This window comes from Euleptes europaea, chromosome 11, assembly GCF_029931775.1.
Source record: "Euleptes europaea isolate rEulEur1 chromosome 11, rEulEur1.hap1, whole genome shotgun sequence".
In the NCBI taxonomy this organism is placed as follows: domain Eukaryota; kingdom Metazoa; phylum Chordata; class Lepidosauria; order Squamata; family Sphaerodactylidae; genus Euleptes; species Euleptes europaea.
The window spans coordinates 18,267,769-18,283,533 of NC_079322.1; the positions used below are offsets into that span (position 1 = coordinate 18,267,769).

Here is a 15,765-nt window from a genome sequence, read left to right on the forward strand (position 1 = left end):
CTGTTTTGCTGCCTGCTATCTATTGCTTATTGTCTCATTCAATTTTGCCTACTACTGTTTTATTTGCATCAACCTCCAGGTACTAGCTGGAGATCTCCTGCTATTACAACTGATCTCCAGCCGATTGAGATCAGTTCACCTGGAGAAAAGGGCCGCTTTGGCAATTGGACTCTATGGCATTAAAGTCCCTCCCCAAACCCCACCCTCTTCAGGCTCTGCCCCCAAAACCTCCTGCTGGTGGGGAAGAGGGAATTGTGGAGATTTTTCACAGATTGAATGATTTCCGCCCCGGAAACTTTCTCTCCCCCCCACCCATTGTTCCTGTAGGTTTCGCTGACATAGGAGATGAGAATTATCTTTCCCTACCTTTCAGATAGCAACAACTAAGATGCATGTGCTAAGGAAGTATAGGGTGGAAGAGTTTTTCCCCTCTGGTTAGTATTGAGTATATTCACAATTCTGCTTGTAGAAAATGAAGGCATTTAACACTTCTAAATGTCAGAAGTATGCCAAAGAGTTCCAATTATATGCGCTGTTATAATTTTTTAAATTTATGCCTGTAAAGCAGTGAAATAAATTTCTGTTAATAATAATAACAAACTATTCTTTGTATTTCCCCCCAAATTTCCATTCCCCCCAACCCCGCACCCCGAAAAAATCCTGGTTTTTTTTAACCCAATGGCTTCCAGACATTAAATCAGTAGTAGACAGTGGCGGATGTGGAATGGTATGGTATAGCCCGATTTCATTAGATCTCGGAAGCTAAATGGGGTCGGTACTTGGATGGGAGACCCCCAAGGAAGACTTTGCAGAGGAAGGCAATGGCAGACCACCTCGCTTGTCTTGAAAGCCCTTTGCTGGGGTCGCCATCAGCCGGCTGCCACTTGACTGCCCTTTGCACAGACGTATCGCAGTCATTGGGTTGTTGTACCAAGGAGGATGGAGAAAGAAACTGTGGGAAACTTCTCTGTCACCAGTAAGGGAATGGATAAGAATATGGAGAAGGTAGTTATGGTTTGTCCTGTTTAACAAGGATGTTTGTTGGTCACGGTGATGAAATGTGGATTTCAAAAGGTAATGTCTCAGCTGTGTCGCAAACGTCCTGCGTAACAGGAAGGTTACTTAGGGTTCTTTGCATGAAACATGAACTTCTCAACACATTCGGAGTGTGCAAAACAGCTGAATCTTACCATAAACCTGTGTCATAGTCCAAAGGAATAAAAGAGATACATCATGATGGGCGGCTAGAAATGTTCTACAATGAACTCTACAGAAAGGGTTGTGACGAGGGAAGAGAAGAACCTGAGGTAATCGTGCACAGAAACATTGGTGGCTCCTGCAATACTCATTACAAAACACTTTCTGCTGACAAACGCCGTGCATAGCAATGATTTTATTTATTCACATTGGCTTTCCCTTGGGAACTCTGCTGCCAGGGAAAAAGCACATAAGACAACAGTTCTGGTCACCACACCTAAAAAAGGATATTACAGAGCTTGAGAAGGCGCAGAAAAGAGCAAGCAAAACGATTAGGGGACTAGAGCACCTGTCCTATGGGGAGCGGTTAGGACGCTTAGGGCTGTTTAGCTTGGAAAGAAGGCGGCTGAGGGGAGACATGATAGAGGTCTATAAAATTATGCATGGTTTGCAGAGAGTGGACAGGGAGAGGTTTTTCTCCCTCTCCCATAATACTAGAACACGGGGTCATCTGCTGAAGCTGGAGGGTGAGAGATTCAAAACAGATAAAAGGAAATATTTATTTACACAACACATAGTTAAATTGTGGAACTCCCTGCCCCAGGATGTGGTGATGGCTGCCAGCTTGGAGGGCTTTAAGAGGGAAGTGGACATATTCATGGAGGAGAGGGGTATTCATGGCTGTTAGTTAGAATGGATACTAGTCATGCTGCATACCTATTCTCTCTGGTATCCGAGGAGCATGCCTATTATTTTGGGTGCGGTGGAACACAGGCAGGATGCTGCTGCAGTCGTCTTGTTTGTGGGCTTCCTAGAGGCACCTGGTTGGCCACTGTGTGAACAGACTGCTGGACTTGATGGGCCTTGGTCTGATCCAGCAGGGCCTTTCTTATGTTAAAACTGTGGCCTGTGATGCTTATGTTGTGTGCTCAAGCATTTATACTCCCCATACCTTCATTTCACTCATAGGAAAATGTCTCACTGTTGTCATCCCCCCCCTTGCCCCACTTTTGAATGAGATATATTTAAAGAGGGGAAAATATAAGAGAGGTGCAATGTGGTGGGGCATTCATCTGTTTTATGTGCAATCACTTAAAAAGGGGTTAGACCCTCAAGCAACAGAGTTCTTAAAAGAAGCTATGTTCTGTGACTTGTGGGGTGTATCGCGTATATAACTCCATTCTAATGGTCTGAGTTTCCATTTTTCTCAGTTCCCAGTGTCAAAGTTCCTCTTTGTTTTGGTTTTGGCATTTTTTGATGTGGCTATGGAGGGCAGGGGAGAAGGAAATAATGTCTGTTTCAAAGGAGCTGGAAAAAATAACGCATTTTGTTCTGTTTTCAGACTATTGTTTGTGGCTCAGATCAAGGGATATGCAGGAGAGAACTTGAACAGGTACAGCACATCATTACAGTATATATATACACATACCCATAAATTTTGCCTCCCTATCCCTCCCCCATGGTATTATAATTTTACTTGGGGGATGCTGACTGTGGTTTCTGAGCTTTTCTGGCTACTGCTCCTTGCTAATTTATTGTAATTGACTAATTTTAGATTTGGCTATTTAATGAAGTTTTAATGATAATGGTCATATATGGTTTTATTATTGATAGTTTTATTGTTCTTAGCCGCCCTGAGCCCAGCTTTGGCCAGGGAGGGTAGAATAGAAATCAAATCAAAACTAACTAACTAAATAAATAACTTTGATGCGTGATGGGGATTTTACTTGAGTTCTATTGGCTGCGCTCTTGACTGCTCTCAGGATGCTCAACCAATGGGAAAAAGAGAAGGAAGGTCACACCAGTCATACCTTAGCAGGTATAAGTAAACTTTACCCAGTAATAACGTGGCTGTGGCATGCTGGTTTCCCCCCAGCTGCAATACTATTCTGGGAAAAGGTTCCCCTATTACGGTTTCCTCTTGTTCTGTCCACTGAAGATGTGAATCATCAGATGCTTTGCCTCTTTGGCTGCTGCTACACAGGGGCGTGAAAAACACAACCCTGAACTCGCTGCTTTCCCCATCTCCTGCTCCTCCCCACCTTTCGGTGTTGCACCTGTGCAAACAGGGCAGAATTGACAGACAGTGCCGAGAAGTGCCCTTCGTGGCATGGAAAAAAAACCCTTTCCCTTGCTTTTCCAGCAGAGCTGCGCTGTAATACCGTAGCAGGGCTCAGCTGGCAAAAGAAAAAAGAGCCCTTTAAGGGGCTGAATAGGGAAGGGATAGAGCTAAAGCTCCCAGTAGTGGCTGAGGCAGAGCATCCACATGCCTGCAGCCACTCCACAGTTCCCCTTTTGAACAAGATCCGGGGGGATTTATTTTTGATCCAGTTGACCAAGGGAAATCCTTGGGATGTCCATGAGTCATGCTCAGAAACCATGTGGGCAGGAACGAGCGCAGTGTATGGAATGAGCATGATGTGTTGGGTGTCCCCATTCAACCTGGGGATTTCCTGCATTCCATCTTGGGATAAATCCCCATGTGGAAGCAGCCTTTGAGTAGCCGCAGCTTCTCTGCCACACTTGGGATATGCTGTCTTGGAACAGCCTCCCAACCAGTCATGTCAAAGCTGATGGGAGTCACACGGGAGCACTTTGTATTTCTTTTTGGTTCATTTCAATGGGGTGCATATGTGAATATCGCAACCCTGTAGGCAGAGTGTTTCCCACCTAATTGGCTGGAGAGCATTGTATGAGAACTGAGGCAAAATTGATCTCACTACTTGGTAGGACAATATAGGCAGCCCACTTACAAAACAGCTACATGCACACTGGTCCACGTTTGTCTGAATTCATCCTTGGAGACCCAAAAGAGTGGGGGGGAGGGCTTTGGCCTTATGTTAACCCCCTGCTTCGGCACCTGTGATGTACCCCTGAACATGGATCAACGAAGAGCTAAACAACGTTCAGACAGGAAGACCAGGCTGACGCATATATAGGTCGGGTACAACGGAGACATTTTCCTGACACGGTGATCATCTTTTTTTCAGTAATCGAGTGGTATGACAGAAGGAAAAGTTGTACATTGTTCTTGTCCTGCTGTTTAGCGGCATTTACCCTTTTCCTTTCTCTGTGGTATTTACTACTTTGTTCTGTCATTCAGGCAACGGAGAACGTGGTTCTCGCAAACAGGCAGGGCAAGTAGCAGGAAGAAAACCAAGCGGGTGAGGGAAGTCCATTGCTAAACCTTCCTGTTTTATCATTTCCCTTCCCCTCCCCTTTCTTTGTGCGTGAGTGAAAGCTGAAAGCCACTGAAACGCAGACCGTATGCTTACTGGTAATGAAGTCAGTCTGGCTTTTCCTTCTGAAATACTCCTAGCCAAATCCACCCCCGGTGTTTACTCCTTCAGTGTGGCATTTCAGTTTGAGGTAAATCTGCTCCCCCCCCCCCACAAAAAAAAGCCTGAATACTTCCCCCGTATTATTTGGCACGCATGGGAAGTTGGCAAGAACAATATGCCACTTTTCTGGCCATGGGCCACACCAGGGAGGTCATTTTCTTCTCGGCAATTAGCAAAACAGTGGCATCTCCAAAAGAAGCGAATGAGCGCATTTGAGCAGAGGTATCCAGCCTGCTCAGTTCTCATCCTGGATTTCCTCCGACTGAACCGCAGGGCCCCCGAACTGACTGAATGCTGCATGTAGAGCTTTTATTCAGGCCTGTTTTGCTGGAATATTGAAAAGACTTTTGGCAAAATTCCCCTATTTTGCTCGTATACAATAAGCCTATTTTTTTTTCCCTCTCCCTCTTCCCCTCAGGGAAGAAAATCATGCCAGCGTCTTTGAGGAAACTGCAGCAAATGGCTATTTATCTGGGAATTGTATCCGGTGGGGGATGTTCTCTTATGTATTACTTCATGCAGAGTAAGTGCCATCATGGTTAGCAACTTAGATCAGGTCTTCACATTCGCCAGACTGAGGTGGCAGAATGGATTACAGTGCTTTGCACTGTGGGTGACGGGAAACCACATTTTTAATGCCCACGCACCTAAAAAACAAAATGTCCAGCAAACAGAAAACCAGCACAACGGAAAGAAGGCTGAGCTAGATTTTTTCTCCTTTATGTGCATAATTTGCAAGTTTTTTTTTAATGTGGGGAAGCTTTTTAATAGTAGTATCGCCCCACCATTCTGTCATCTCTTTCTGCTGTATCCATGTTTGTTCCTCTTGTATACTGTTCACAGCAAAGACCATTTCAGACAAAGGTGTTTGGCTTCGGCTGTCAAGATTTCATTCTCGTTCAGTTTGTAACTGCTATTTTGTTTCACGCAGATGGTGGCACAGGATTGTGATGCTTTTGAAGTACCACCTTGTGTCTGAGGCTGATGGGCAGTGTTGGCGTGTTGAGTTACAACTGGAGTATTTAAGCATAAGATGCTTTCTAATCTCGCTGCGAGGTTTCCATAATTTTTGCAATTCACCTTGTTTGTGGGGCAGAATTTGGATTGCCTTGGCGTGGGGTGTTAATGGGATGGATCCCGTGAAAATTTTCTACTGATGCAAGGGTGTTCTATCAGCAGAACAGGATTGCCTCAGATGCCCCATAAAATATTGCTTCAAGGAGACAAGGGATCCCCTGAAACAGAATTGGAAGTCTTAATCAAGGGGAGCATCAGTAAAAAATCTCCCCTACCCAAACAGTGGAAATTTCCACAGGGTCTAATACAATATGTTTTAGGCTGCAATACACATAGATAGGGTTGCCAGGTCCCTCTTTGCAACCGGTGGGAGGTTTTTTGGGTGGAGCCTGAGGAGTCGGGGTTTGGGGAGAGGAGGGACTTCAATGCCATAAAGTCCAATTTACAAAACAGCCATTTTCACCAGGGGAACTGATCTCTATCGTCTGGAGATCAGTTGTAATAGCAAGAGGTCTTCAGCTAGTACCTGGAGGTTGGGATTATACACATAGACGTGTTTGTTGTAGTAGAACTCTTCCTTTTAGCACTCCTGAAAGTAGGTGTGGCCCGGACCTGGATGGCCCAAGCTAGCCAGATCTCATCTGGTCTCAGAAACAAAGCAGGGTCAGCCCTGGTCAGTACTTGGATGGGAGACCACCAAGGATGTCCAAGGTTGCTACACACAGGCTGGCAATAGCGAACCACTTCTGTCTCTGGCCTTGCAAACACTACAGGGCTGCCATAAATCAGCTGTGACTTGACAGCCCTTTCTATCACCCGAGTAGGTATGAAAACTCTCATTTCACATACTTTTCTAGCACACAAGATCTGACTCATTTATGAAATATGTCAGAGAAACTTGTGGTTCAGAAAGATTGCCACAGATTTAGGAGCCCGGTGTTTAAACAACAGTAGCTGACACTGATAGAGATGTTTACCATGTTCTGTCTCAAAACAGTGACTTAAGAGTCTCCTACAAGAATTGTTTTTCATTAGCCTAATGGGAGAAGATGGGTTATTAGTTTGCAGTGTTTAATGGCTCCTGTGCATCACTGACGTTCCTGCTCTGGCGTGATAACTGCTATTTGCACAATGTCCTGCTTGATCTTTTGATTGCAAGCCAAACGGGCTCTTGTTTCCAAAAGGGCAATCATGAATGGAAACCACGCTGACGTGTTAGCAACAAATAGGAGCTGCAGCAGCAAGACTGACTCACAAACTAATAAGACTTCTCTGCCATTCATACTCATCCCTCAATCTCTGGGCAGGCAATGTTAAAAACACACGGCACAATCCAGTTCACGGCTTCTACACGCAGAGGTCGCCTCATGAGTCTCTGCAGACAGTGGCACACATGAATACACCTGCTTCAAGGCCTTGCACATACCCAAAATGCTAGCACCACTCCAGGCCCGCATGCACTGTTGCGCACTTGACTGTGGAATAGTAGTGGGAGGTCGTCTCATATTGCCTAGAAGCAGCACCCTTGCAGTGCAATCCTAACTTGCTACACCATTCTAAATCCACAGAAGTCAGCAGACTTGGAAGAAGGCAACTCAGCTGAGAGTTGCACTAGGAGTCTGCAAATCCTGGCTGGTGCAGGCGGGGAGTTGCAGCAGCAAAGGGTGGAGTCGTGCATGCATTTGAGGGATCCCTTGTGCATTAGAAGGGCAGGGAGTGGAGAAGGAGGATTGAGTGAGGAAAAGAGTTGTGGCTAGTTGCCCTGGGCCCTGCAACAGCTGAATCTAGGACAATAACAGCTGTGGGAGCTGCTTATCTCCTTCCTTTGTCCTGTTCAGCCTTGCCCGGGTAAACAGAAGTGTGGAGTAGATGCTTGCTTAGGCAACTGTGCTAACAGTTCTCTAGATTCATTTACTACTGTATATGACGTGGAAATAGGGTTGCCAACTTCCAGGTAGTAGCTGGAGTTCTTCCACTATTACAGCTGATCTCCAGTTGATAGAGATCAATTCACCTGGAGAAAATGGCCACTTTGGCAATTAGACTCTATGGAAACCCTATGTGGAAAACATGGTACTAGCCCATATTAACTTTCAGTCGCTTCAGTGGTCTGTACCTTGGTAATCCAGATTCTGTATTCCAAGCCGCTGAACAGTGTAACTTGTGCAATTCCCCCCCCCCCCGTTTGCATAATGGATGCAATTTACTTAGTTTGCACATTTTAATCTATAAAATTTGCTTTTTTGCACGATTCAGGTTTTACTTTCACAGGGAGAGGCAAAGAGTGGCGCTGTAGCATCTACGGGAGCGGGATTGTGATTTGCACTAGCAGTAGAACCTTCCAGTCATCTCAGGCTTACTGCTAGGTGTCTGAATAATGCTGCCTTTTCAATGTCAGCTCCCAACATGACTGCAAGCTGAACAGTGGGCAGTTACAGCCCTGCCGATCTGTTTTAAGCAAACAGCGCGCATGTGGAATGGGTGCATATAATGCCAGGCAGGTCTCGCCCTATCTAGCAAAACATATTAAAAGGTTCTCATTAGATTAAAAAAGTATGTTATTAAATAATTTTGTCAAGCAATATTCCAAAAATACATAGTAAATTGTTTAAGTGTAAGGTGACGGCGGCAAGAGTAATATGTGTGGCAAAATGGAAGGCAGAGAACTACCCAGATTTAATTGAATGGAAGAAGGTAACAGAATATGCAACCACGGCCAAACTAACTTCTTTGATACACAATAGATCAATGAAAGACCTTCAAGAAAAATGGAATGTCTTTTTTAATTATATAGCTAGCAATTAAGAACAGAATAAAACTTTTTAAAAAATGACTAAGGATATGTATGGATTTACAATAAAATTATACCAGATATGAAAACTTATGATGATACAGAGCACTGAAAATGTAGAGGCTGATTATTAAGATGAAATGTTTTTTTAAAAAATTAAGTAAATTCCATGTAAACTATAATGTGATGATAATTCTGTATGTTAATGTGTTCTTATGTAACGTTATGTTTGTCTGTTAGTTTATAAAAGAAATAAAACTATTAAATTAAGAAAATGCCTAGCAAAATGTATAGATATATAGAGGAAACCCGTTCGGAGGGTACCTGTTGGAGGGAAGGAAATCAGGGGAGAAGGATGAAGCCCCCTTGGGTCTTTTTTTTTGTGCAGCACCAATCAGAATAATTAGACACCGTTCCATATGAGACTGTTGAATATTAATACCCCTTTGCAGATCTCCCTTGTTTCTTCTGGACAACTGCCAAAATGGGTTTTTCCTCTTTCTTTCTTTCTTTCTTTTTTTTGTTCAGAGAGCTTTGCCAGAACACAGTACTATCAACAGGCTCTTGAGCAGCTCCATAAGGACCCAGAAGCCCTGGAGGCACTTGGCGCTCCTCCTCTTAAAGTACATTACCTCAAGCTGACAGACAAGCACAATTGTGTTGATGAATCAAGAGCGCAGGTAACAGCCAGTTGGATTAAAACCTGATGAAGGGGAAGGGAGGGGAGGTACAGGGAATACTAACACAATAAAAAGAGTAATTTACAGCTCACCCTTAGGACAGAAGTGTGCACCTCCAGCTAGCATCAGCATAAAAAGGTTCTGTGCTGCAACACTAATATTCACAGCATCCTCTAGAAGACTATTTAGTTCAGCCCACAAATTCTGTAAGTTGCCATATCTGCATTTGAATGGTCTCTAACTAAAATCAGACACTAACTTGGAGCAAGTTCAAAAAGGCTAAATTTTAATTAGGGGGTGGATGTAGGATTTATCAAGGCCCCAATCCAGTGAGGGAGATCAGAGTAAGCAGATCTGCCTGGCATCAGCTTGATGTATGAATGCAGAGCTCCCAAATTCATTACACTTAAGAAAATCTAGAGCTAGGTAGCTCTCTCTGTCTCTCTCTCAAGATCTTTGCCATTGCCTGCCTCCAGGTCACAACCCTGGTATTCCTTAGAGGTCTCCCACTATAATACTAGTCAGGGTCAGGGCTGAGAGTGTGTGACTGGCCCACGGTCACCCAGCAAGCTTCCATGGCACAAGTGGGGATTTGAACCCGGGTTTATCAGGTCCTAGGCCGACACTTTAACCACAGTGGCTCTCAGAGCTATATTAAGAAGTTGCTAAACAGCTGGCCAATTTTACAAGGTTAAGAACCAGTGACATAAACAGAGGTTGACTTGTGAGAGCTGGTGGAATGACTTGAGCATTTGCCCAGTAAGGCTGGATTCATACTTTACCACACCAGCACTGGAGCTGCTATGGTAACATACGGCAAAATAACAGGAACAAGGCTAATTGAATGGTTCTCTTCCACATGAACATGAAAGTGCCTGCAGTCATATTTCAAAACGGGATTGAGACTAAGAATAGGAGGGTGTCTGGGATCTACTGTAATAATTGGACAATTGGGTTTAGCCCAGCCAGTCTCCTTGTGCTGAAATGCTGTAGGTATGGTTTAATAAAGACTTGGCTCTGGATTTGTGCAAGGGAGAAAGGGATACTTGGCTGTGCATATTAATAAAAGAGCATAGTGGTCAACCCGACGGTTACTTTTTGATTTGGAAGCTGTATCTAGATATGAAACCTGTTCCAAGCTGTGCATTTGTGCCAGCATATTTCATCAAATACTAAATCAGAAGAATTTGCCTTTTTATACTTGCAGATAAAGATACCAGTATCTGGAACAAAGACAGCTGGATACCTTCACGTGAATTCAGAAAAAGACTTCTCCCTCAATAGGTACATATTCACACACAAGTTGGTGTTCAGATAATTGCTTCAACTTCACTCTAAAACTCTTGAACACACATGAAGCTGCCTTATACTGAATCAGAGCCTCTAATCTGGAGAACCAGGGTTGGTTTCCCCACTCCTCCACATGAAGCCTGCTGTGTGACCTTGAGCCAGTCAGTTCTCTCTGAACTCTCTCAGCCTCTGTTGTGGGGAGAGGAAGGGAAGGAGATTGTAAGCCGGTTTGATTCTCCTTAAAAAGATAGAGAAAATTGGCATATAAAAACCAACTCTTCTTCTTTATCATAAAGCTGGTTTTGACATTCCCTGGGTCTTTTTTGCTTAACTACACTGCACCTTATATTTTTTGCTCACATCCATTAAGATGCCTTAAGTTAATACCACTAAACGTTTAATTCGCATCAGCAATGAATTTGTTACCGTAAAAAAAAAAAAATCTGAATGTAGCTACTGTTCCAATTTGTTCTCATGACACATCAATAATGATACATCACATTTAGGAGAGAACGGGGGCATACCCACTTAAGATGGTGCCTGGCAGCTTCACTGAGCACATATGTGCTTATGCATGCAGGAAGCACTGTCCTTTTCTCTGGGTTTTATGCCTTCTTGATCAGGAAGCTAACCCTCTTCTGGTTTATGTAAGAAGTGGTCATAAACAAGGTAGCTAGTTCCTTTTCCTGGACTAGAAGGAGGAACTGCGTGTGACGGAAAGTTCCACGCATGTCGAAACGACTGGCACCAGCAATGCTGTAGTACTCCCAGCCAATGCATTTATCGTTGCAAAGCAGAATCCTCCATATCCAAATTTTCTTTTGGTCTGCCAACACTACAGCCTGCATGATAAAGGTTATTATGTGCATCCAGTTGAGAGAAAGGATCCAGTGCAGCAATGTAAATGGTGTAAGCCTAACAGTATTTTCCTGTTCTTTTAAAGCCCTTGTAATATGCCAGAGACCCCCCACAATACTCAACTTACACTGCTGTAGCCTCTGGAATGTATTTCCGTACATTCTTTGGATGTTGGGGTATGTTACAATATTAAAGTGACTAACAGGGTTCTTATTTGTGTCAGCTGGCGTCTGCAGGCAGCCACGCTACAACTCTCAAATGGCCACCATATACCTGTGTACTGTTCATCGATGAAGAACACTATTCAGGATGATGTGTGACTGTAACCTGCTCAAGTACCTTCACAGCCGACGAACAGCTGAACCAACACCTTCAACAGGAGCAAAATGTGCATATCTTTTTAAAAGACAGAGCTTATTTTTCCACCTCTCTCCACCTTTTACAAGGCTTGAAGACGAAAGGGGGAGGGGGAGACGCTAAAGGGCAGCAGCTGCTCAAGTGATATAAGAGGGGATTAAAAAATTATGACTGGATTGTTGATTTAAAGTGAGATGGAACTATTGCACTAACCCCCCCCCCCCCTTATTCCAATGAGCTTAGAGTGGCTTGAAGGTTTTGCAGAAAGCATTTTATGGTTCAATAGCAGACCTTCACCATGTGGCTGAACAGATCTGGGCCTGGACACCCCCTACACTAACTGAGTGTCTGTCATACGATTTAATGCACATAGCTTGCAGTTTTAGTACCTGAACTCTTTGCAACTCCTTACTTCAATAAATCAATTTCTTTCAACCATGATTACGTATATATAAACAGTTCTGGTTCTGATACAGGTGGCTTCTGCTAAGAATGAAAGCTGTAAACACTGGCTGGAATCTAAAGAGCCGTTTAGGCATGCTCAAACTGGTTAGCTGTCCTGTACGATTTTAAAAGAAAATACCATAACCACCTTTACCTGCTTTAAAAGGTCTCTTTCAAAAGTGGCTTTTGACTGGTGATTAGGAATAATACTTTGAGTGCATAAATCTAGCTATGCAGTTCTTTGGATCCTAGGCCCTTGAAACAGCCCTAATTACATATTATGCTTACATATTAAATCCTTTCCATTTCGTCCATAAAAAGACAGCCTACTTTACTTTCTGCTTGCATATCTAGTTATTTCATTTAGGTTCTTAACACAACAGAAGCCGCATTTTATTAAAAGGACAGCCTGAGTGAACATTAGCCTTCAAAGGAGGGATATTAACCACAGTAGAGCTCCTTTATTGTGCCTGTACACCTTTCTCTCACACATTACAGAAAATGGAAAAGTAATATGTACTGAGGCAGTACTACAGCCAGAAGTAACCATCCTATTTGAAGCATCCCTGGGAATAAGAACTCAAAGATAACCACAGGCCAACCGCTAGTTTCATTTGCCACGCTATTACAAAGCCTTCACAAGTGCGTTGCACCCTAAAGATTAACATGTAGTATTTTATCAAGCAGATGTCATTCTTCTGAACAGTAAAACACATCACTCATCTATTTCAATGCCTCTCCAGTTTTACTGGAAGAATAAAATGAACTGAAGTCCCTCCCAACCGGAGGTAGATTCTACATACATAACAACCTAATGCATGAGGGTATATAGAGAAGACGTGCAGCCAGATATGCATCTTAACACATGTGGGTGTCCGCACCACATGGTTTTTAATAGGATGCATGTCTGAATAAGCCAAACATGAATCCCCGTCCACACGCCTGTACAACTGGTCTTGCATAAATAACATTTTTTATGTGCACCCAGATCTGGGACTGGGGCAGACGGCAACTTTTCAGCATTGTACTCACTATATAACTGAATCAATATTGTGAGGATGTACATTTTGATTCTGTAAGCAGTCAGGCCGCAGCCCTGCAACGGCAGCAGACTGAAACACTGTGAAGTTACTGGAGGTTTTCAAAGATAGTTACTGCTTTTTCTTTCAAATCAGGACAAAGACCAAACGTTTGTAAAAGGTAAATCCATTTATTAATCCCTCTTAACGCTTAAATATAATGCTTACATACGTAAAATACCAAGATGTTTATATACACATTTTGCTAGAGTATTATCTATTGCTCTCATTAGCTGTTTTGCTGTTGTGGCCATTATTATGGAAAATAGCAGTGAGTGGGCATTCAGTCATTCATCCACTCGTTGACTTAATTAGCTCCTAATCCAAGCAACAATGCTACTGAATAGAATTGGCAATTGAAGCCTAGTTGTGGCAGAGCAATTTCTAGCCATGAAGAGAAGGCAGTGCGATGCAGAATATACTGCTTGCATTTTGGCTTAGTTGAAGATTAGAAGCACACAGCCCACAGTCTTCAGCTGCTGAAGCCAGGTGATAACTTGAGCTATGGCCAATTTAAGAGTTCCACCTAAAAGACCTCTGCAACAGAACACAAAGTAGCTGCATATACAAGGGAAAATTTTCCTCTTACAGCAACATGATACAGGAGACGTTCAAGCTAAATTTGCAATCTTGAACATTGTGTAGCCCAAAATAGTCTTGTGATGGTCACGAACTTTGGTGAGCTTTGTGGAGACTATTCTAGAAGAGATGGGCTGGTAATAGAAGAGTTATCTCCTACCTTCCAACTGTAAGTCTGGCTTTCTAGAGGATGCTGTGACTTTCATCTTGTGAGGGGAATGGAATGGTTTTACATTTAAGGCATAGAACAGGCAATGAGGCAATCTTGGTTTTGGCTCTACTTGTTTTCCTTAATGACAACCCTTTGGGGAGCTTTTCTTTCGCTCCTACGGGAAGTAGGAACCCGCTTGCAAGTTAAACACCTTTCCAGATTCCACAGAGTCTCTTAGTGCCTTCGGAAACTGTATGCACAGTATGCAAGTGCTAAAGATCATTTAAGAACTGGAAAAACCAGTTGCTATATTAAAGCAAACAATTTTGCATTGCCAACAGAAGAACATAATGGGCCTTCTGTGTTTAAAGGTAATAATTCTATAACCATAATAAATGGCTGATTCTGCAAGTATTTAGCGACATGGCACTGTGCTTGCAAACCAGGTTACAGTACATTATGACCTCAGTCACTTTGGACAAACTGTAATATCCACCTTATTCCATGTTTCCTTCCTTATTCCATGTTTCCTTCCTTCCCCCCACCCCACGAGTGTGATATTTACAAGATGTTCAGACCACGAGCTTGGCTCTACAGTTTCAAGTAACAGTCACTTAAAGGTGGTAACCACCATTAGAATCAACTAAACGGTATCTGCAGCTTCCGTGTTCTCTTACAAAACATTTGGAGGGTGAACGTTCCCTATAACAGGAGAGTAGCACCATACTTTGCAGAGAAAAGGAAGAGGGACTGCAGTATTTCAGAACAGAGTTGCTTCAGAGAACTGTAATCCCAGGAAAAGATATACTGGAGATTATTCTCCCTCTTTCTGTTCTTGGAGCATTTTCTTAGTCTTGTCTTCGATTGTACAGCCACTGATTCATATCCCCACAAGTTTAATTTTCCGCTGTAATATTTCATACTTGCAAACATATTTGGTACCTATTTAATACATCAGAACCGTCAGGTTTTTCTTAGTACCCTTACTGAATAACCGCATGCTCAAAAAAATTGAACGGGAATGGCATCAGGAACCGGCTGACATATTAGTTGTTTAATTTAAGTGAAATAAGCTGTAGTGGAAGAAAACATCTAGATTTCTGTAACTTTACACATATTTGAAAAACCTTGATTACTGTACAAAACCCACCTTAAGGCACAGCAAGTTAATACAGAATACAGAAACACTTTCAAGCAGCCAACCAAAAAGCAGCCAGCCTTGTTAGAGGTACAATAAATTCACATAGAAAATAGCTTCCTAAGTTTACCACTGCACAAATTGAAAAGGTACCGGTGGAGGAGGGGAAACACACACCAAATACCTCAAATGCAGCTGAAAACCTGCCTTTTAGAACTGGTGTGTTAAAACAGCTAATGGAGCGTCGAGTATACAGTGGCTGGTGTAGCAAAAGTAATTTAATTTGAAAATCTCTGCAATTTCAGGAAGGTCATAAATCTTCCTCTGATTAGCTTCTCTCAGAATTTTAAACATGGATCCTCCAACTTCCATCTTCTCACCAAACTAATTATCTTGGGTAAGGAAACAAGAACCAAGGTCAAGCATTTTCTCAATAGTTTGGGATAAAATAAGGAATGTTTCTCGAAACTAAATACTGACAACTGTACACATGTGGCCTGTGCTTTAGTCCGGTTCATTGACACAAGCTCGCTGAAACTGGGGAGAGGTTCTGGTAGACCTCCTAGGGCATGCACAGTACTCTTTAGAGACTTTTCATTATTACTACAACTCTGGTAACACAAAGTAGCATGCTGGGTAATTTTGTTTACAGCAATAGAGAAGATAAAAATGTCAGTGGCTTCACAGAACATAAATATATACTATGTAGTGTGGATCAATTTAAGTACTATTGTCATGAAATGAGTATCTGCAGAATAGGGCATTTCCCAACCAAGCAACTATTTAACAGGTAAAGGTTGGGTCAGGGGTCCAATTTAATTGGCCCCCCAAATGAATACATGG

General features: G+C 42.9%; 1 protein-coding gene across 2 annotated transcripts; it reads left to right on the forward strand.

Moving 5' to 3' along the window:
• The first annotated feature begins 2,551 nt into the window (after window positions 1–2,551).
• On the forward strand, window positions 2,552–11,494 carry LOC130484746 (cytochrome c oxidase assembly factor 1 homolog). 2 transcript variants are annotated; one of them, XM_056857831.1, is made up of 5 exons: window positions 2,552–2,590; window positions 4,957–5,061; window positions 8,875–9,026; window positions 10,234–10,310; window positions 11,398–11,494. In XM_056857831.1, exons 2-5 carry the CDS (start codon window positions 4,968–4,970, stop codon window positions 11,492–11,494), a joined length of 420 nt encoding a protein of 139 aa, XP_056713809.1. In that variant the 5' UTR covers window positions 2,552–2,590; window positions 4,957–4,967. The 2 variants fall into 2 exon arrangements, with proteins under 2 accessions (XP_056713809.1, XP_056713810.1); XM_056857832.1 differs by lacking the exon at window positions 2,552–2,590 and adding an exon at window positions 4,327–4,361.
• Window positions 11,495–15,765: the final 4,271 nt, after the last annotated feature.

Coding starts and splice junctions, on each gene's coding strand:
- LOC130484746 (XM_056857831.1), top strand. CDS start 4,968: ATGCCAGCGTCTTTGAGGAAACTGCAGCAAATGGCTATTTATCTGGGA. Junction 5,062..8,874: donor TATGTATTACTTCATGCAGA/GTAAGTGCCATC, acceptor TTTTTTGTTCAG/AGAGCTTTGCCAGAACACAG. Junction 10,311..11,397: donor AAAGACTTCTCCCTCAATAG/GTACATATTCAC, acceptor TATTTGTGTCAG/CTGGCGTCTGCAGGCAGCCA.